Here is a 24750-nt window from a genome sequence, read left to right on the forward strand (position 1 = left end):
CTATTTACAATTTTAACAGGCATGAAAAATGTATATTGCTTATGTACAAACTCTTACGAAACATTGACCCATCAAAAATCTTAAATATTGATAAATATATTATATATACTATATTTAGAATTGGGTAAATTTAGTATTTAAGACTAACCTATCCTTTCGATGATCCGAATAAATATTGAAGATAAAATCAGACATCCTTTGACATTTAGTAATATCCTCTTGATAGATTTGTCTTATCGTGTGATTCAGAATAGTGAAGTGAAGAAATACAAACAATTTCTGAATGTAATGGAATCTGTAATCTGGCGTGAGCTGCCGCCGGCTATCCGCGTAGGCGGCCGGCATCTGGATTATCGAATCTTTAGAACCGTTCAGACTATTGTGTTAAAGTTCACTCACACTAATATATTCTTAGGATAAATTCAGTGTCCAATGTTTCTTTATCGTTCTTTTCTTAGGGGATATATCGTATCTACTTCTCGTGTAAGAAACTTATTTGAAATGTATATTTTTTTGCAAATATTTTATAAACTCAAACCTTTTTGCTGTAATTAGACAAATAACATATGACAAAATTGACATTACATTTCAAAATATTAGCAGTCAACTACATATTGACTTAAGAATTTATTTTGTATTTATTTGAAGATAGTAAACATTTTTGGTTATTAAATGAAAATGAGCAACAATAAAAACTTATTGGCTAAGGAATGCAACGGAACAAATCCTTAACAGTCAAAGAAAACTGTAAAGAAAGGGGACCGAATCCTTCGATTATAACATTGGAGTCACCGGGCGATGAGGAGCAGTTTTATACGGCTAGTTTGCATTTTCTCAAAGAGCGCCTGCAAGAAAAAAATCGCAATGTCTTGCTGGGACAGAAAACAACTCAGAGTTGTTGCAATTTAAACATCATTGAAAACGATCTATCCACGCTACGTAAAACCCAATCTAAGCTTAAGTTCGGCTTCGATTTGCCAATGGAGCCGGAGCATTCTCTTGATATGAACAAAGTCTTACCATTTCCTAAGCCAAAATCGACAAAGGACAGTTTTCTGACGCGATTAACGAATAGGTTTCGTAAATATCGGCGAAGTTTTGTTGCGACAGATGTTTCTGAAACCGAAGACGGCGAAATGACAAATTACTCCAGTTTTAAGTTTCCACGATGCGAGCGCCTACACAAATATATCGATTCTTCGCGACTATTTAATATAACCGAAGAAGTGTCCCGAACCTCAATGAAGGACGTTTCTAAACTAGTAATGGTTGACAACAAGGGCGATTCCTCTTAGAAAGGAAAGTAGAGAAGTTCGTGTACGTACTTAAAATATTTTTTTGTCATCGAATGCTCTTATTTTGTTTTAAGAAAAGATTAATAGCTTGTGTAGAATTTCTTAGACTATTTCGTTTTTACCCTATATCAAAATTATTATAAAATAAACAATTATATGCTTTAAATGTTCTTTGCTATTTACGTTAAATTATTTGTAAGCCACTTTAGCGCCTGTGGATTATTTATTTGAGCCATAAGAAATTACCAAAATGATGTCCACTGACGCATCTCTCCCACGACATTTATACGAAGTAATCTTAGTATCGAGCAAGTCCCTTGTTTCCAAACCATGACCACGCGTACAAAGGATTATCAGTTAATTCATTTATTAATCAGTGGAAAGTTATAATAGATAAGTATCTCTATTTATGTCTCATGTAAAGAGTCATGATAGCTCCTAAAATTTAAATATTCCACAATAAGTGCTATCAAAAATGTGCGCTTGTGACGGTATGAAACGAAATATAAAACAATATGATGCTACGAGTATATGCGACTGTTCATGTGGAATTAGCAGTGAAACGCGCTAATCGTTCAGACTACATAAGTTTAACCAGTTTCAGTTTACATCATGCAAACGCCTGGTGGCTAATGTGAATACGGCTCGCCACGTCTCCACCGCCATCCGCGTTTGCGGTCACGCTCACAAGTTCAAAAAGAAAATTCAAAAACAAAATCTTATAATAATTTTATTAACACATACATAATTACAATATTTGTTCACTACTTGATTCGAAAATTATTTACAATATAATTAATTAGCCAACTCTAGTGATTTTACAAAAACTATGCATGCCCGAGTTCATAAAACTATAAATAATTACTTAATTATGTTGATTAACATACAGTTCTATAACTAAAATAAAATTGGAACATTTTTGATATATTGTTTAAATTACTTGTACCTACAGAAACTTTTAAAATCCAATGAAATTAAAAGTACAATGTAAGCATTCCATAAAATTGTTAAAATATAAAACATAAAAATATTTGATAAAAGCTAGCAGTTAAAATAGCAAAGTAAGAGCTTAACTACAATGTTGTTATCAAGACATATCCCTATTTTAATAATAGTTATAGCAAATAGAACTCTAGTAACTTTTTATCACAGGTTTTTGACGATATTCAATAAAAAACTTAGTTTAGATACCTAATTATGTCTAATACAAAAAATAATAGGTAAGAATATTAAGGTAATATTTATAACGTAAGTTAACTTAATATGGTAATAATGATATAGTCTCAGCGACACAACAAATTATTAGATACTATTTATTGTCGTTAACATATTATAACTTTTTTTTATATATCAATCGATTAAAAAATTATCCTAAACTATTTTTAACCTTAATAAACAGTTAAAGATTTTTTTGTAAAAACCTAGACAACTTTCACGACAGCCTAACATCGTCTTCCTTCAATTTCTTAACAACTTCAGGAGAAAGTTCCTCTTCATGGAACTTATAGCCGCATGAGATCATTGCTTTGGCAACTGCATAGTTTTTCTTCAATGATTCCAACCATATAGTGTAAGAATAATCAGGCCATACTCCACCATATCTCTCCGGTAAATGCTCCGGATTTATGTGTTGGTGAAGAGATTTCAAGTCGTATCCGTGGAAGAAGATCTTAGACCGCATTGTCGAGTTTAGCAGTGGCTTAAATATGTTGTACATCTTGTCGAACAGCCACGAATGGTTGATGATATGGATGGCGTGCGTCGTCGCAGGGAAACAAGACTGGAAAAAGTTCATGGCATGTTATAAGGAAACAGTTTATAACGTTGATTAAACATTAAAAGGATCATTATCAATCAAACTCAATTTAATTGAAGTTGATGTCGAGTCCAGGTTAAGTTTGTAGGAGCATAACATTTGTAATTTTACATTCATGTTTATTTTCTGAAAATATAGTAGTAGTAAAAATGGAACCTTTTCGTCCGATTTTAATTCAAGTGTAGCCGCTTGGGTCGACATACGCCTCGACAAAGGTCAACAAACTATCTTTTGTTGTCGCCTTTGTTTACTTGCACTGTTCTTTAATTATTCATAAGACATGATGCCAGTTTATTTGCAACTTTGTATCCCGTGCCCGTATTTTAATGTACGTCAGAGTTGTTTTATGGGAGTTTTATGAATTATGCATATAATAAATCACAAGGGTGTCTAGTTAGTCTGAGATGGAAAGGGTCGAGGATTATAAATATCACGCTATCTGTAATGCTGTCATGACGTTTGTACAGAAAATGCATGCTTTCTTACAATTGTCACGTTAAGAAAAATCACGTAAAAAGACGCGATGTTGTTTTTACCTAAATTTTCGAGTCAAAACGTACATACATATTTATTTAATTTCTTTTATAAAAAAATCATACATTACTTGATTCACTTTAACCAACCCATACCACGTCCCAAAATGAAATGATGATTCCATATTTAAAAACATCTTAAAGCATATATTTAACAGTGGTAGATCTCGCAACAACAATATTTATTGGGTGCACGAATGGGCCGGGTGGACCGGTGCATTACCACGACCACACAGAAGACAGGCGTGAAGTGAAAGTAATTCAGCGTTTCGTCCGATGAGTGTGGTCCCGGAGGCCTAATTTCCTAATAGGAAAAGAGTAGTGGTAGTGGATTTGGCGGAAGAGGGGACGAATAGGAAGGGGAAATATCCTCTTTCTGGGCGTTCCCTTCTCCGTTGATTAAAGGTAGGCAACGCATCTGCATTTGCGGATGTCTATGGGCAATGGTCGCCTCTATTTCGGCTGTTTGCTCGTTTGTCACCTATTGATATAAAAAAAATATTCGCCTTTTCTTTAACTCACCACTAGTAGTTTCACAATTTTGTTAGCTATTGAAGGTGTGATCTGCCACGCTTGTTGCGTGCCGATGTCGGCCAAGTCGAAGATCGCCAGACCGCCGAGGATTTGGTTGCGTTGTTCCAGCATACCCAACTCCATAGCCAAGATCGTGGCTCTAAATAAGTCGTCTATCGGAACAGCTTTAGGATCCCAGCAGCCTAGGTAATATTTAAATGATAATAATTTAATGAGATTATGAAACTACAGAAAATGAAGTGATCCAAAGACGATAACTGACATTGAATTAATTTTTGCTCTAACCATCTTTTATTATGCTGAGAGTTTTGGTTTTAAACTAAAGTGTGTAAAGTTATTTTTTTTTGTAATGTCATCATGCGAGGACCGCGTACGATGACATTACAAAGGTATTAGGGAAAGGCTATATCCAACAGGGGACTCAAACAAGGTGTAGTACACTCTTTCTAAAATTAATACTTTGAAACTGGAAGTTAACAAAAGTGAATATTTCAAAGTGTCCGCGATCATAGTATAATTTTAATAATTGAATATACTCATCGTTATCGGCTATTTACCAATTCTGTAGATAAGTAATCTTCGTCCATTCTGATCGTGGTATGGAGGCACGGCGAGGACGTTCGAATCCCCGACGTGGCGAAGTTTCAATGGATATACGTCTTCAAATAGTTCTGAATTTTCCTGCTTGAAGCGGTAATAATTCACCATCTATATAAATAAATAGATCATATTTTACTAAAGAACGATCTCGACTATTAGACGAAAAATGCTTATTGTGTCAAATACCAAAACATCTATAAAAAATATAATTAGTTATCTCAGTTTTTTAAGACAGAATAAAAGAGACGATATGTCTTTATATAATTGTTTCGGCAATGGTGACAACAGTTACATGTAAACTAGTAAAAGATAAATATAACAGGACTGTGATAAATAGAAACCTGACTGACCTCTGCCTGACTGTCTCGACTTCTTTTTTTGTTGTAATAAAAACACAAAATGTAATTTAATTATGGACCCTTATAATATTTATTCAATATTTCGTTATCAAAAGAAAAACAAACTTTGAGCTTTGGCATTATAAGGTTTCAATGAAATCGTAAACAATGCGCAAATTGTATTCCAAAGTTAACAATAATGTTTAAATGAAAATTTTAATTCGTAATCTTTACAAAAGTAAACAAAATCAAGCAATAAATATTAAGTTAAATGTTTGTATTTCTTTGGCTACTTAAAAACGGAATATTTAAAGGTGAAGTATTAAAAGGATACACTATTGTAAAATTTCTAATTAAAGTGTATACATACCAGTCTGTGTGCTCTTTGTGGTATGAAATTGCGAGCTCGCAAAAATCGTATTAAAAATTCGTCATCCATACGATGGGGGTCGCACTCGCCTCGTTCTGAAATAAAAATACATTTTATTTAGAAATACATTTTCTGCCAAAAAATCACGCGTATTACATTATAAGTTTGGTTACAAACAAAAAAAAAATCATGACTGCATTTCTCATATAGAACTTTTTTTTTGTAATAAAAACATACACCAATTTAAGCAATCTTTTAAGGGCAATAGTGTCATGAACTTTTCGATTTCTTAATACGACCTACGCCTACTTACTATAATGAATATATACACTTATTTTATATTTGAATTGTATATATCAGGATTGTACTCAGGAATACAAAGCTTGACTCTTGCTCAAATATTAACTTAAAAAAACGTTTAAATAATTAGTAATGGAACTGGTCATTTATGGTGTAGTTTATGATGGAATACTTTATATTCAAAGGATAATCATGACAGCTTTATGATATAGCGGAAACACTGGAAAAATAACTGACATAATGACTAAAGCTAGAGTTACTTTAATAATATCTACGGGCAAGTTCTATCACTATTTTACATTCTCGTTCATAGGACGGATGGAACTCGGTTGTTAATTACTTCTCTAATATCCGCCTCACGGATTTCAGCTCCAGTGGTTTCATCCGACATAGACTAGTTTATTGCCCTTTCACCTAAGTCTATTCTTAACAGTAAAGAGATGTTTAAATTTTTGTAATACATTAGAACTCAAAAGTCATGGATTTGGCGCCAAAATACCACCCAAATTTTATTTTGTATATACGCAATTAATATTTTCAGTTCACAATTTGTTACTTTACCAACACTATAAATAAAAGTGTTATGCATTACACATTATATCGTGTGATGAACTTATAAATATTTAGATATAACTAGCAGTTGCCTGCGACTCTGTCCGCGCAGCATTAAAAAAACTTATTAAGCGGCCTATGTGTTCTTCCAGGCTATGTTTTACATTTGTGCCAAATTTCTTCAAGATCCGTTGAGCTGTTCCGGAGATACCTTAAAACAAACAAACATCCATCCATCCATCTAAACATTCGCATTTATAACATTAGTAAGATTATAGTTAACAGGTATATCATATCGTATATTGCTTGATTACAAATATTATTACGCAGTTTTAGAATTAATTAATCAATAAAATTAGTTACGTGTTTGTTGTATCATTAACAAAGTACAGAGTTCAGGAAACTTCCACAGAGGTTAACGACAAGAAGGTCTATGTCTCCTTGATATTAACACGATGTTATGTTCCTCACTTGTTTAATTACATTCCGTTTAAAGTAACTAATGTTGCCAGCTGACAAATTTAAAAATTTAATTTGATCAGTTTGTTTGGTGATATCGATAAATTGAACCTTCATTTACTATTATTAATAGATTATTTATGAGAAAAAAAAATTAAAATAGGAGTGCCTAATTAATTTTCTCAAACTGGAAAAACATATAACTAATACCAAAAGATAAAATATGATAAAAAATACTTTTAACCTAATCTTTATAGTCAGTGGCAGTTAGTTATCATCAATTGCTTTCAACAAAGTTAGTTGCGTAGTCTCAATAAGGTATGAACTTGATCTTCTATGTACACCCCAATCCGGTAATAATAACGAAGTAACAACCCGAGCCGAGTCTCCTGAGGGAGCCCTCGAGCCTAGTTACTCTTAAACGAGGTTTAGACTAAGCGCCATCTGCGCCCGGCCACCTCAAGCCCGGTGAAACTGTAAATGCCTCTTCAAGGCAAACAGTGACTACTCAGGCACAAAAAAAATCTATTTACACAATATACCTTTATATTGTGCATCGGCACTTTGTTTACCATTTTGAAGAAGATATGTTTGAATTGAGTCAATACAATCTACATATAGAGTTGCCATATAGAAACAAGTAATAATAAAACGCCTTGGCACCGATTTTTAAACAACGAACATAATCCTTTTAGCTTTGGTCCGAACATGCGCCGTGTCACGAACTATATCAATCTTAACTCACTCAAACTATTGTGTGAATGAAATGAATGAATGACAAATGTCACAATAGATACATAAGATACCTTTACATTGAAAGGTTTCGTAATTTAGATTAGTTATATAAAAAGTCAGTATTATCTGATTTAATCATGTTTGTATATATTTTTGTTTGTTGATTGAATAGTGCCGATAGGAGAGGCCACTATAACGATAAAATTTAAAGAACTATTTTTAAAACTTATTTACCGAAAAATAACATGTATTTCATATACAGAAAAATTACGCTATTTCCTAATTAACTTATTTTTGCATGGTTTATTTCAAACATTTCGCAAAAATATGGTATGAAAATTTAGTTGTATATCTTCTAAGTTGCATGTTCTATGATATAAATACGAGTATAGTAAAGTACATACTTAACCTGTTCTTAATCAAAGAAGTTTGAAAACAAGTCATTGTACTAATCAAATCACTTCACTCAACTTGGTGTCTTTCTCACAAATCAGATTGTTTCTTAAATAAGATTAATCAATTTAGACTTTAGTTTTATTTAAACTGAATTGAATCACTAAATGGCTACTTTAAAAATTGCAAATTAACGTTCAAATCTTACGTCGACTTGTAACGTATAAAAATTGTTAGAATTAACTAATCTTTATAATATATTCCATATTTGAATCTTACTATTTCCGATATACCAATTTTTTGCGCGAAATCCAGTGTGAGTTAGGGAACGTACCCATACTACGTGACCCGATTAGGGGGGGGGGAGTCTTTAAAATACTACAGTCAGTCACGGGAGGGGGGGGGTGGTTCAGCTTTTTGTCACGTAGTCGATTTTAATGAGAGAAATCTCGTATTTTTTCGACCTATATTCGAATATAGCGCGGTGTTTAGCGCTTTGTAAACTCACAGTTGGTGCATGGTGGTGCAGTGGACAACCTGTCTCGCGTGCGACCTCTGCGGATTCTATCCAGGAGGCTACAAGAAGTTTTATGGGGTTTGGAAGTCGTCTTTATTGCAGTCTTATGCAATAAAGACGAGTATGAGTCAAATTATTTTTTTTTTTTTCAATTTTTGCCTGTGAAATGATTAAAAATCATAATTATGAATTACTACGTGAAAACAAAAGGGGGCGGGGGGGGGGGTCTTGGCATATACTACGAATGGTCACCGAGGGGAGGGAGGGGTCGAAAAATCTTAAAAAATAGGTCACGTAGTATGGGTATGTTCCCTTACATATTAATAAAACATTTTTTTTTATTTCGCACATAGTTTTAAAAATGACTACAATAAAAAAAATCTATTTACCCGTATAATGTGTTATCTAAAATGCGATAAAAGCTGTAAGATTAGTTAATTTCGAAGGTTAAAAGTATTTTTGTTTAGTGTGTAAAGTGAAAAAAAATATCACCATATATGATGTCCTTAAGTTCGTAAATGGCCTGTAGTCGCGTGCTGTCGTCCTCGCCACAGTGCAGACGAGCGTGCTCCAGTAGCTGCTCTGCTGGCTCGCCCAGCTCCAGCTCTACGCTGTAATCCGGTGCTGGCATTTTCTGTACACAATCGTAAATAAATAAGTATCGCAAAGTTGATTAATTATTTATAACGAAAGCTTGGTGGCGCAGATGTTAAGCACTGGATTTGAAATCTGTGGGTTCGGATTCAATCTCCATGTCGTTTCTATTTTCGAATTTCAAAAGTAAATGTTTTGACTGTGGTGACATATGTATCAGTTCATATTGTCCTCCCTTTAACTCTCTTTGAAAAAAAAAGACAATTTTAACTGCGCGCGGACGGAGTCGCGGGCGACAGCTAGTATCTTAATACAATTGTCACTACATTAAGGTTTCACGGTTACGGCAATACGTGCAATGTCAAGCAACCGGGCCAGTGTTGACTAAGACCTAGTCCCCCCTAACTTAGGGAAGACCCTTCTGTAGTGGACATATATGTATAGGTTGACAACAGATGCACAGAGCTGGGCATTAACTCGTTAATCCGTTAATCGTTAATTAACGAAGTTAACATTTTGCTTAACGGATTAACTTTTAAGTTAACTTCAAAAATTGTTAACGCTTTTGTTAACTTCCGTTAAACTCAACTTCCATTAATAAAAGTCCGTTAATCGTTAAATTTGAAATTTGGAGACGTGTTGTTATTTTGTTTAAATTACGTGCCACGTCACGCTCGTAAGTTCAGCTATATTGGGCGACTCGATGTTGAACGAACGAGTTGATAATTGATATATGTGAAGTTCGCGTGCAAGTGTGATGCATCAGAGCGTCCGGGAAAGACGTGACCAACAGGACAAAATCAAAAGAAGGTTCGAAATAGTATATTTCATTACGAGTATATAAAAGCAAGAGTATGTAATAGCCCACATTCCGAACGCTCTTCGTCCCTGTAATACGCCACTTTTTGAGCTACTGTATTAAAACACTTTTTTTCTCGTGCTTTTTCTTTAGCTTTTCCTAACTCGTGCGTTCTCTTTCCCAACTGTCAAAATTATGTCTATTAAAAAGAAAAAACCAACCACGAAGTTTTTACAAAAAAAAAATCATTGAAGTTTTTATGATTCATGCAAATATTTCTAAAAAGAAGCTCCTAATTTGTTGCAATATCAGATTTAATGATTTGATTCAATGAATTAGGTTAGGTTTCATTATATTTCATCTCATTAAATTTCATTTTCAGTTTATATCAATAAAAATAATTTACTGAAGACTTGGCCATTTGGGCATAGTTCCCTTTGCCTACCCAGAATTGGCGAAGAAAACAAAAAAAGAATCTTGTAATCTTTTACGGTTGGCGCCATTTTTCAAACATTTTAGTTAGTTGAGTTTATTGTGTTTTTATTATTCTATGAAATTGCTTCATTTTTTCGCAACTGTATTAAAAATATAATAGTTGTTTAGTACACGTGCGGAACTGTTTTTGCAATTTGTTCCAACTGTCAACTCTTTGCATTTGTCGGAACTCTTTGCAATGACAGGCTTTCCGCACTCGTAATGAAATATACTATAATGCATTCATACTTGTCTCTAATACTAATGTGTTATAGAATGTATAGTCAAGTTACTATTTTAAACAAGTGTCGCCACAATAAGTGTGAAATTAGTATGTATAATTTTGGTATGGTTAACTGTTAACGATTAACTTTAACTTGCGTTAAATTTTCGAGAATTTAACGCTTTAACGATTAACGAAGTTAATTTTTTAATTAACGAATTAACGATTAACGAAGTTAACTTTTCGATTAACTGTGCCCACCTGTGCAGATGCATATTCATTATTGTCCACCTGTTACCTTAATACTGCTAAAAGGTTGTTTGAATTAATTACTAGTGTCTGCTTAACTGTGCTGATAAACAATTTAATTCCAAAAAAATATCAAGGCTGAGATAATTGGAATTCTTATAGGTCGTAATGTCTAATAAATTTTTTAGATATTATAAGTTCAAGAACATAAAATAAAAATGTATTTAAATTTCCAGGAAAAAACTATTATGTTAATTTGTCTTTGATTGAATTATCTAAATTAGCCCCGATTTGATTTAAGTAGGATCTTAATTAAAATTTTTTAAACAGCAGAAAATCTATTGCTTACATAGTTATGAAAAAAACAATCAGTTTTGAAAATTCACAAGATAAAGTAAAAGATTACACAATTTCTTACTCATTAATTTTTACGCAATATATATGGACTGATAACAAAAACACCGCAATTTTCTAGCTTTTGTAATAATGTCTTGACTCCATAAGCAAAATTTCAAAATAATACAAATTGTTTTAAGATAATAGAGACGCAGATCGAAGATCAAATGCCTACGGGCCTATGTCAATGTCGCAATGACATTTGAAAAAGTTTCTTAAAAAATAATCTACACATATTTCTTACTTACACACAAGGTTTTTTATAAATTTCTTTTTTTTGTGTTAAACAATCGCGCATCAATTTAATCAAGTTTTATGGTTCCATATGTAAAAATTTAAATGTTTCGTCATTATTGAAAAAACAAATAATATAAATCTAATGTATATGGTACATTAAAAGCAAAGGTGGGCATTAACTCGTTAATCCGTTAATCGTTAATTAACGAAGTTAACATTTTCCTTAACGGATTAACTTTTAAGTTAAATTCAAAAAGTGTTAACGCTCTTGTTAACTTCCGTTAAATTCTACTTCCGTTAATTTAGTCCGTTAATTGTTACAAAAGACACTTATTGACGTGTTGTCATTTTATTTAAATGATGCATCAGGCTACATTGGTAAGTTCGGCTATGTTCGGCGACCGTCGGCGAGTCGAATGGTGAACGAGAAAGAGAGAGAACGAGAACGAGCGAGTGTGATGCATGTTATACAATACACCGAGCGGCCGGGATAGACGTGATCAAAAGAGTACCACAGAATCCTTGTTAGAAAATAGTGACGATTTAAACAAACTTACCTCTATCAAATATTGCGAAGTTTAGGCGCTAGACACCTTCAAAGTTTAATAATTATTTCACATTTACACAAATATCTCGAAAAGTCTTTATTACATTTTATTCACATTAAAACAGGTTTTCATTTATTTAACATCACTTTTTTTAGAAAAAGACTTTGTTATAAAATCAACATAAGGTTCGAAAACACTTTACTCTTAATACAATAATTGTTATACGTGAGACGCAAAATCTATTAAAAGAGATATACTCTGCGTTGAATTGCAATCAAAATAATCGAGATTACTCTTCAACGTCGTACCTAAAATACAACTAAACTTTGTTGCAGACAAAAATGTTTATTTTAATGTTGGAGTTTAAAGACAACAAAAAATATAAAAAAAATAGTTTATGGTTCAATTGAAAATCGTACAAATAGGATTTTTTGTCATTGCGTAGATAAGAAACAAACAATGAAAAATAAATTTAAAAATTCGAAAGACGAAATGTGCACGCAATAAACGTTCCTCAAAAACAAAAGGGATTTAGGTGTTTATTACCGTCGTTTGTTTTTTTGGGGCTTCTTCATAGTCAACGAAAAATAATTTTAACAACAACAAAAATATGAACAAAGGATCAAATGGACAGCCGCACAGAGAATGCGATAACGAACTCGATGGATTTATGGCCCCAACCCTTCGAATGGTCGGGGATGCACGTGCGCTGCGCAAAGACAATAGCGAAGATAATTTGTTTGTTTACAAAAAAAAGTATACGACAAAACGAGAAAGAATGAGGAAAAAGATAAAATAATTATTTAGTGAAATAATGTTAAACTGTGTTATACTAAATTTAATATATGAAATGTCGCCAAGTGACCTTTACAAAAAGACATCGTTTTTTTTACGTATATGGAAAGTTTATTTTAAAATTAATCGAATGTCGTTGAAAATAATTCAAAACCATATTCTTACTAATTAACTATAACGATTTTAAAGGTGATAAGAAAGAGAGAAGACATCATCCGCGATCGGTTGTTTTCGTTATGTCGTGTAACTTATGCTCTATTCTCTCTCTCACTGAGAGTAATTTAACTTGATTTAACATATAACAATAGATCGGACGATAGATCATTAGATGATAGAAGTTATCGAAGGCATCTCAGTTGTATAGTTTGATGCGTTGAGATGTATCACTGGATTGGTTATATAGTTTATTTATCAATGTTATAATAAGTTTCCTTTGATGTTAGAAGTTTTATTAATAAATCTATATTAATAAATAAAAAGTACGTAAAAAATGATAAGTCTGTTCGTGGGTCCTTAGCTAAAATAAAATAAAAAAATATTACCAAATTATACATAAAATTAAATGTTCAGTTGTTGGAGTATGAGCAAATGAATATCCGGGTGCAAATAGTAACAGATAAATGTAAATACTGCACAAAAGTTTTGATTGTTTTCTTTTGAATATTATCACATGTCTTACTGTTTAATAGAAAATTTGTGTTGTCTAAATTTAGTTAGCTCTCTAATTCCGTGACGTCGGATTGTCGATAAAAAAATTGACTGAAAAAGACAATTGTCCATCATTGTCAATGTAGTATATAAGTGTGTGTAACTAGTGCATGCTATGTCATTATTATGGTACAGGCATTAGTACATCGCTCCTATTGTCTAAATTATATTTTAGTATATTATAGAACTAAACTATAGATAGGATTAGCGATCGCCCGAGATTTCGTAAGCGCATTAAAAAATAGCCTAAGTTCTATTGAAAGTCTCGACAAAATCGGTCCATACGATTCGGAGATTATTCATATGGCCATTTCTCGCTTGCGCCTTATACTCGTAATATAAACAAAAATTAACTTTAACTGTTAACTTTAACTTGCGTTAAATTTTCGTAAATTAAACGCTTTAAAGATTAACGAAGTTAAATTTTTATTTAACGAATTAACAATTAACGAAGTTAACTTTTTGATTAACTGTGCCCACCTATGATTAAAAGTTAAAACTACGGTGAATCTTAAGATTTACCAACTAGTTATGGTTAAATTGCGAAAAGCAATCTTCGTTTCGTACATTTACTATCATTCAAGTTTACTTCAAAATTATATTATATTTATATAATTATAGAATATTATATTTTTTAAGATATTACACAGAAACAAATATTTAGCCAACTTAATATTTCTAACTTATAACTACTCACTTTCGTATTAGTTCTTTTCAAGGGCTCACTTAGGGAAGTTATCAGTGCTATATCAACGGGGGAAAGCAAGTGAAATGCAGTTAGTGAACGGCTGTTAGTAACTTACTGGTACACAGACTAGTCACGATATCAACTAGACTTTCGTATATTAGCAGTACGTTTTCACAAAGGTTACAGGTTTTATACAGCATTCTAAAGTAAAATACGTACACGGGCTTAGATAAGGAAACATCCCACGATACCTACTGCTAGTAATTCAGTCAACTAAATTTCTTGATTATGGCTCGCTCTCTTTTCTGATTGTGCCACCGACGAGTTTATTGCTATCTAGCTGCCGCCCGCGACTATGTCGCGATATTAAAAAACACGTAATTAGTAGCCTATGTGTTCTTTCAAACTATGCTCTATATCTATGACGAATTCCATCAAGATCCGTCGAGCCGTTCCGCAGATACCTTCAAACAAACATCCATCCATCCAAACATTCGATTTATAATATTAGTAAGATACACAAATCCAAAAAGCTTAGACTCGTTGGCAGCTTTTATAACGTCACGTAGTCATTTCTATATTTTCAAATTTTTACTATGAGAATCCATTGACCGGGATAATCTTCGAGGTTTGATGAAAGTCGATAGTAACTCGCCCGTCTCCATAAAATACTTGCAGATCTAAAGATCTAACCTGCGATATAATCAATGCAAGCATAGAGAGCCCTATACTGTCCCACAATGTTTACAGTTTTGTGGTACACTTTACTATGAAACAATTACTCCTTCAGATTTTGTTTTTGGTATTTCATTTTATTTCCCGATGTGTCTATCATGAAATCCTATTTTATACTAAAACAATTATTAATTAGGGACATGGAGGTTGGTTCTCAGTCGTTAATTTAAGCTTGTAAATTGTCTTTTTTATGAATATATCAGACATCCCAACAAAGCGTAATTATACGTACTCGTGAAATTCATACAACCAAAATATTGACATTATTATATGCCGTAATTAGTTATTATCCTATAAAACACAATAGCATTGCTAAATAGAAGTATTCTGTTGCGATACGACACGTTGTAGTGAAGCGGTCTTTGTTCGTTTTGAATTAATAACACACTTGTACACACACACACACACACATGTACAGTTGATATTGTATGCAGTAACAAAATTCTCAGATATTGTCGTGTATCATGCCATTGCTGTACTGGGTAAACGTTGAAGTACGACAATGGTTAATTACACATTGTTATCGTTTTAAAAATATGCTGAAATCTTCGTAAACATCAGTTACCAGATTGCCAGTATTGACTACTTTAAATAATGGCTTTAAATAATGATTAAGTGGAATGAACTTTTCTAGATTAATGTATTCATGCTTGTAACCATAATATACTTAGTAACGTGTGTTACATCCACTGCTCTCGACATATTATGTCCATTCAAGTCCTCAAAATGTAGTTCGCCTTGGCTCGAAGTCGCATTAAACAAGAAGGAATTCTATAAGGTCGAAGTCAAACTCCAATAGGCTTATATCGTTTTCCAAGTATTATTAATTAAGCTAAATACTAACTGATCACATATATGAGCGTACAAAATGGAAAAATAAACGGATTGTAAGTCTTCGATGAGCAATACTTACAATACAATAATGTATTTTTGATGAGGGTCCGAGTTTTTTTACATACCATAAGGTGGCAAACGAATGAGAGCTACATCGATAAATATGACACATTTGAGCTTGACCTTGCAAATGTGTTGCCTACCTTTTAATAAGCAGAGGAGAGGATGTACACAAAAAGGACATATCCTTTTCCTATACATCTAAAGATATTATTTGTTATATAAAACAACATTATTAAATAAAAACAAAAACTCAAGAACTCCTTAAATAATTCGAGTACTAATTAGATTTATTTAAAAAGACATACAACAACGGAGAGATACGTCCAGTTCTGATAAAAATTTAAAATTTGATAACACAATAACCTCACAAATAAATCAACTTCTATCGTTACTAGGTCAAAGTAAAATAATCCGATATATTGTAACGTTATTAAAAGATTTATAAACATATTTATTTAATAACATACTCGTATTTTGCTCGTATAAAAAGTATAACAAAACAAAACTTTATTTTTTTAGGACACGAAGTTGTATTACACATATAAAATATAAGTTAGAAAAAAGTGACTACCGATTTAGACAAATGATAAACGTAAAAGAAAAAATCTTACTAATATTAAAAGAAGAAAGATTTGATTTTTTGTTACGATTACGATTTAACGCCAAAGACACTGTGAAAACTTTTTATCATAAGGTGAAAAACAAGCCATTCAAACATTCGCCGAAGTGACTGTTGCCCATATACATCCACAATTACCTACAGATGCGTATCGCAGAGACGACGCACAGAAAGAAAATATTTCCACTACCCATGCGTCCCCTCCACCGCCATATCCATTTCATCTCCCCATCCATTCCTTATAAAAGGGTTAAAAGGGAAAAGGCACTAAAATAAGCCATCGGCATAGATATTAATTAGAAGAAATGCGAAATTGATTCCACTTCACGCCTGTTTTCTGTGTAGTCGTGACGTTCGTTCCGGTTCATCCGTGCAACAGATGTTGTTGCTGGCGTCTACCACTGTTAGATCTTTAAGTGGAAGTTTATCTAACAGCTAGAAATGTATATTTTTGTACCCTGTCGAGTAAAACTAGAGTAAGTAACTAGTCTAGTATTAAACTAAGGCGAATTTGATATGGGTAAATAATATGATCTTAAACGTGCACCAAGCATGAGTTAGGGATAATCCGTTAATCACGTGAGGCTTGAAGGGGGTGATGGGTGATGGGTGATGGGTTTAGAAAAAATCATTAAAGAGATGGAAGTTACATTAGGATATCACATGTTTTTATTTTTTGATAATAAAATTATTTATTATCAAAAAACAAAAATTTTTGATAATAATATTGATTGCATTCTTACTTTGTACTAAAAAGTACATGTGATTTTATTCTCAGCTTTAAGAAAAACTACGCAAAATCGACTTCTAGTGGAGAAATAATTTGCGAATAAAAATGTATTAACATTTGACACTCGATTATAAATTTTTACCTTTAATAATTAAAATGAAATGGTTTTAAAACGACAACAATAGAATCCATTAAATAAATCCGTAATATTCAGTGTCCAACTTAATTAAAATTTAATCAATATTAGAAGAGTCGTATTTTAAATACTAGATTCGGTTAAAATTTTACAAAAACATCTTAAGAAGATTAATATTATATCCAATCAGAATAAATTAATATTATTCCATATTTTTAAATATCACTTCAAAATTAATTTAAATTAATAAAACATGCTAAGCGAAGTGTTTTAAAATACTGGCCAACAAAATTGTAATACATCATTAAATTTTATGTTGATACCAAAAAAATCAACCACATGTATTTTTTCTGACTTAAAGGAGGAAAACCTCACTACACTACAAAAGCAGGAAAAACAATTTTTTTGTGAAAGGTTCTCTGAAAATTGTGCATTCAATTATAGTGCGAATAAACTTCAAAATTTTATTTTTGAATATTTAAAATCAGGATATTAATGTATGTTTTGTCTGTGCAAAATATTTTCACACCTTAAATACGCGTGTGCTTGTAGGCCTTAGGTATGTGCGCAGAATTATATGTTCATGAAAAGCAATAACAAATATGCTTTGACGAATCTTACACTAGTTTAATAGCACTAAGATAACAGACACTGATATCTACAATATAGAGTGGCATTTAATTCAATACAAGACATATCTTACAAGACATATCTGGTTTCCTTATTATTTTTTTAAAAACAATGTAAGACGCTCAAAATGGACTTTGCCCTTCAACACGATATTCCTGCTTCTTTAGTCGTATGTTAAATGGCATTAAAAATGTCGTACTATAGCTATTTCTGGTAAAGTATTCGGCTTGTAGCGCCAAAATTGTAACAGAAGTGAATTATTGATGTAACTTTGTATACTTCTCCAAGTCGAATCAACTTTTAGTGGGTCATTTGAACTTTGATAGGTCAAAATCCTAGTCTGGAAAAACAGGTTATATTTATCAAGAGCTTTTGCCCGCGACTCCATCCGCGCAGTATTAAAAAAACGCAATTAACCTATGTATTCTTCAAAATTATATTCTACTTCTATGCCAAATTTTACCAAGATCTGTTAAACCATTCTGAAGATACCTTTAACAAACATCCATCCAAACATATAAACTTTTTCATTTATAATATAAGTAAGATTTTGTTCAAAAGATGAATATGACATTTTTAGTATTAAAATAAACAACCGAGTTGTCCTTCAATCGCTAATTCTGCTTCCTCGAAAACTTTACAAATATTATCTTTGCAATAAACATGAAATCAACGTTATAACGTGAAGTTATATATAACTTTTAAATATTCCATTGAATTAAATGTTAAATTTAAAAAAAAATTATTTTCCGCCTTACTGAGGCATTTTTATTTCCAGATTAAGGCAGATTTTTTAAAGCTTATCATTAACTCTGTTAAGCTAACACACTTTATAGGTCTCGCGGGAACGACGATAACAAGCCTTTAACTTCGTTAGGAATAGCCATTTACTAATTTATTTTTTGAACATATATTGCAGGTAAAACTTTGCGGACAAAAACTCACTTAAGCTATCAATATTTCGTAATAAAGATCATTTAGTTGGCCCTATTTAAGAATCATTAATATTAAATATATGAGTTATTTTAGGTAAAATAACTATTAAAAAAAACCGACGTACATACGCATTGATGTATGATCATGGATGAAGCTAGCGGAATGTCTCTACCCACCACCACTCTGGCTTACGGGAATGAGTATGTTGTTAAAAAATATAGTTTCAATACTTCTGTCAACGATTTCCTACATAGTATGTTTGTTTTGTTTTGCCAAAGTTTTCGGTCTATACGCTTTTAGCTTATTAACATAGCTTGCGTAATATTATGAATGCCAAGTCATTTGTTAGTCACTCTAATGTTATATTATGTATGTGTGTATAATGCTATTAGCACAACGTACATATATGATTCATTACTTTTATGATATGTTGTGTTTACATATGATCGATCTGCTGCTTGTTTTTCCCTTATCCTATAAAAAATAACACATTAGTAATTTTTTACGTGTTTAATACAAATATTACTATGCACTATGCATTATTGTTATTAGAAGGCCGCTCTATAAAATGTAAACGGTCATAATTTGCAAAAGTTCACAAAAGACATTTGCCCGTTCGTTCTGTCTGCCATCTCAGGTGGTCTTGGAACTGCAACATTGACACTGTTATGCGCCCGAGTTCAAGTTCAAATTGGCCTAGGAATAACTAATTATAAATAAAATAAATATATATGTTATATCGGAATGGTAGGAACTGATTGTAGAGATTGAAAAATCATAACATTGTGAGCTTATAATTGTAGGCATATATTGTTGCGTGGTTGGAGGACTGTGTTCGAGGTAAAGCAAGGCGTCAAGGTCAAATGCGCGGGCGCAGCTCACAGGCCGGCTAAACCGGCAAAAAAAACATACGTTTATTTTCATCAAAACCAATACAACCCTGACTCACAAGTTCCCGTCTACAAAGTAAACTTGCATTATATTGCACTCACGAAGGCTATAACGAATTCTTTTAGTAATGCATAAGAATTTTACATTCATATAATGAAGATTTCTTGTTTTATTACAACTATATTGTTTTCTTTTGTTTTAAATAACTAAACCGATTTTTAAATCACTTTCATCAAAAAAAAGCTGTACTATTATTGTAAACTTCGTCGTATTTATTAACGAACTTGTGGTTTTATCTAACAAGTTTAAAGTTCGGAACTAAGTAAGTGACGTCAATAGAACATTGAAGGTCGGATTTAAATAAGTTTGAATAAAGGTGTCTTAAATACTATTTCTGATATTTTACATTCATAAATGACCGAGCGATGCATTATTATGCTCATTTTATTCTGATCTTTCAATTGAAATCTGGAAGTCTTCCGTTAGCCTTCACCCAACAAAACATTCACCTTTATTGCGCACCTAATTTTAAATGTCTATAATAAGGCGAACCAATACAACATTAAATTACGCCCAAGAACTACCACGTGTCGATAAAATTGTTAACGTTTACCGATAGATCGTGACATTGTATGTATATACGTAATTGAAAACATGTTACTGAGAAACATAGCACTGAATATAATAAAACATACGTCAATATGATCCAATGATGATTGCCAGAGTGGTCTAGGTATGTAAGAGGTGCACGGAAGATCCGGCGGAAGTGAACGATGGCGGGTTAAAAAATTACGATATCTCAATACGATGGAATTAAGCAGCAGGAGATTACCGAAAACCAGAATAATATTGAATGTTGCCTACAAGAAATAAGTTTGGGAATCTCTCCTCATATTCATAAACGGTGGATAATAGATTAAGCGTTGAACTAGTAATTATGTGTCCTGGGTTCGAACCCTGCCACGAGCATGTATTTTGAACTAATGCGTAATGTACATTTGAAGTTGAACACATTGAAGGTAACGATTGAGAGGAAATCTGCACAAATCTACGAAGAAATTTAAAATATGAATGTTAAACTTTTCAAGCAAGAAATTTTCCAAACATTTAGGATAGACTCATTGGCAGGGTCATATATAAGCTAATAACAATTTCAGATGAATGATTAAAATGAATGCATGCAGTTATGAACATTTAAAATTATTTCAAACAAGTATTTATAATTTCAATCACTTTCAAATCATTCATCATTCATTGAAACTTCATCTATAAATATGCCTTTAATTGGACAGAAAAATTCAAATAATATTATACCTAATAATACAATGTATATCTGCATTAAAACAACTAAGTAGGTACCTGTCCAGCTAATCGTTAACTAAGTATACAAATGAACAAGCAATTAACAATTGAATTGAGTTAACAGGTGCACATAATTATGTAGTTATTATGTTCTAGAATAACTTATATTGAATTTAACCTTTACTTGTTGAAGTAAAGATTGAAGTTTACAATATTGTATATACATTTAGCTATAAATATATAGCTCTCTTATAAACTTAGCTGCGCATATAAACTTTATTACGAAACATAGCTTCCTTTGTAACGATCATTGTCCTCAACTCACTATACATTCTCACATACATTACATTGAGGTGCCGGGATACACGTCCTCATTGAGGGGCCCGGAGCCTACTCTAAGTTAGGGGTAACTAGGCCTTTGTCAACTACCCTGACCCAGTGCGGGTTGGTTGACTTGACACATAATATCTTTGAATTTCTTCGTAGACATGTGCAGGTTGCATCACGATGTTTTCTTTCAACGTCACATCACATTGGTACATGGCGGGATTCAAACCCAGGACTTGCAGATTACAAGTTAAGTGCTTAATCCCTGAACCATATAACACATAATATAATCAATGAATAGATTTTTCATAAACTTGTTATTAATATGTTTCAACGTAGAACAGTTAAAGTTTGATCACAAAAGGTTCGTAATAAAATTTAAATATCGCTTCCTGAATTTCTTTGAAAGCTTTGTTAGTTGATTATATAACACATGAAACTTTTGTTCCCGTCACGGAGTAGCCATTTAATAAATACTTTAGTAGGTGTCTTTGTAACATTCGTTCACTTATTATCAATAATATCAGCAACACAACAGTAGCTCTTGTTTCGAAGAAATCTTACTAATATGAAATGCAAAAAATTGCATGAACGTTTGAACGTTACGTACGTATGAACTCTAAAACGTGTTAACGGATTTTGAATTAATTTGAAACAGAGATAAATTACTCTAAAACGGGTGAGCGAATCTGAATTTTTGAAACAGATATAGATTACGATCTAGAAAATAGAACTTATTAAGACCTAGGTCTACATTAGTGATGGAGATTATTTTTATCCCCGAAAAATGAGTGTGAAAATGTATAATATAATATGTTTGCTCAAGTTCATTTGCATGTGATGTATAATTATACTGTGATTCTGTGTCACTGTGTGAAAGATAAAATGTGAGAAGAATGCAAAAAATTAACATATAATAAGTAATTTTAAAAGTTTAGAAAAGAAATTGCCTTCAATACTCTGTAAATTTACCGGTAATGTTATGGATTACACATAACCTTATAAGTTTGCGGTTATTACAGAAAGCTTTTATTTACGAATCATAGGTTCGATATATTATATATTTGTGTTAATCGAAATAATTTTTATAACCTTACCTCTCCTACACAGACTGATTTCTTGTCGTATTTGTAACTTATCGTACTTTTGTTTATACCTATCAAAATATTTTTTTCCAAAATAAAATGTTTGCCTCAATTTTAAATAGGTTTAATTATCACAAAAATTTGTGCGTTGTAAATTCATAAATAGTATAGTATTACAAATTGAGTAAAAGTAATTAGAAAGGCAATATTAAATAAAACTCACCCTTAAAAGAATAAAGTTTGTATAAATTTTAATCAACGCACATTAATTATGAATTATAAATAAGTTAAAAATACATTTTATAAATTGAAAAAATTATATATTTATATTAAAAAAAAAAATATCATGAAACTCACCCTTACAAAGCTATGCCAACAAAGAAAATGAAAGAAAAATGCGCGCGCGCTCGTGTCTGTGCCGCGGAGTGGACTGCGCGTGCGACTCACGACTTTGGCACACTGACTTCACTAACCTATCTGGTTCCCATATCATCGATGTACGGCGCAAATATATGTACCACGCGTGTCCGATACATAAACCGCGCGATATGTCCATACAGTATATGATATGGTATAAACGTTCATTCCTTTTTGTTCATCTTAAATTGAAAGATATTTGAAGTAATAAATAATAACAGCATTGCTAGTAGTATTTTATTTCAATTTTCACTAGTTCAATATATGACTCATTATCTAGAATTGATGGAAAAACATTCCCAAACAAAACTTGGCCGTCACAAGGCCACGGACTTTGTACTTGGACACTGGACAAATGGATAAGAAATGAAAAAACTCAAAATAAACCTTTTTTGATTAATTAATTGTAATTTTATTCATCAATTAATTTTATTTAAGTAATAATCTGAAAGCATAGTGATTTATAAGATTGGAAAAGATTTACTTATAATAATTTTTAACTGTTGTGAGTTCAACATTTAACGTTTACGTTTAGCAATTTATCGTGGCTTAAAAACTTTAATACTACACTCAATTTAAGAACCTCAGAAACTCAGTTTAAGAACCCAAAGTAAAATAAGATTATATTGTACATATCATAAGTGGAGTTAAATAAATAAATAAATAAAATAAATAATTATTTTATCTAAAGATATATGTTTTTCCAGACTATGTTTTACATCTGTGCCATCATCAAGATCCGTTGAACCGTTCCGGAGATACTTTCAATCAATCATTCATCCATCCATCTAAACATTCGTATTTATAACATTAGTAAGATTACAATGAACACGTCGATATATATTAACTCACTAAACAACAACAACTCAAAACCAATTTTTATGCGAACCTAAATCCCATACAAAAAGTAATGATCTCCTTGAATAGTGTAAAAATCTTATATTTTCCAATCGATACAGTTATATTTTTTTTACTACCGATATAAGCATTGCAAGTGTTACGTTTGTTTACAAAACAAGGTCGAAATGGTTCTATGACCTATACGATATTACGTTTTGACCTTTGCTTTGTATCGATGAGGTGTATCACGCGAAATCAATTGCATTAAAGTTAAACTTGGTATGTGTTAAATAACGCGAGGCAATAGCCGTGTGGGTAGATTCCCTTTAAATATCAATCGGATCAAATTACAGAAGCTTCAATGACTGAGGATTCTCACTGTCTAAACACTTGTATGAAATCATCAAGTCATCACTCTCATACCCTTCAACAAAACAGAGACATCAATATGCTTAGTAACAATTTCCACGGCAGTGGAATTTTACGGTCTAATTTTTTTAATTCAAAACACTGTTTATTTTACTTGCCATACACATTGATTTAAACTTAGTTTCATAAAAGAAATATTGTCGTCTCTCTCCTTGTGTTTGAAAAAGCTGAGATCACATATTATTAACTAGGTGTTTTTGCAGGATAAAATGGACACACGATAAAAATTATATAGATAAAGTGCCGCCGACTACATTCCTTTGTCTCTTAATATTATTATTTATCTATTTAAACCAATCAGAAAAACTTAAATAATTCAATACTCTAAACTTGTTGTAAAATATATAAGATTGATATATAACAATAGTAACTTCAACGAACGAGTTCAAGACTTATGATTATATATAATTTACGGTTCTATTAGTTATTAATTAAGCAACAGATAACGCAAATGAATTCGAACACAGACAACCTTTAAACAATTATAAGTTGTTGCACTGAATTAGTTATAGTACGATCTTGACCGTACCAGTCACGTCATAATTAGTGTTTTGCCACACGTCAAACTTAAATGCGCAGCATCAAAACATTAAAAAACACATATTATCACACTTTGTTTAAAT

General features: G+C 32.0%; 1 protein-coding gene across 1 annotated transcript; it reads right to left on the reverse strand.

Annotated features, from left to right (window-relative positions):
* Positions 1–2696: 2696 nt before the first annotated feature.
* Positions 2697–22918, reverse strand: LOC106713835 (alpha-tocopherol transfer protein). Its single transcript, XM_045677895.1, has 6 exons — positions 22799–22918; positions 8935–9076; positions 5487–5581; positions 4736–4886; positions 4167–4360; positions 2697–3075 (listed from the first exon to the last, which is right to left on the reverse strand). Exons 2-6 carry the CDS (start codon positions 9071–9073, stop codon positions 2728–2730), a joined length of 927 nt encoding a protein of 308 aa, XP_045533851.1. The 5' UTR covers positions 9074–9076; positions 22799–22918; the 3' UTR covers positions 2697–2727.
* Positions 22919–24750: the final 1832 nt, after the last annotated feature.

The sequence above is a fragment of the Papilio machaon genome, chromosome 1 (assembly GCF_912999745.1).
Source record: "Papilio machaon chromosome 1, ilPapMach1.1, whole genome shotgun sequence".
Classification (NCBI taxonomy): Eukaryota; Metazoa; Arthropoda; class Insecta; order Lepidoptera; family Papilionidae; genus Papilio; species Papilio machaon.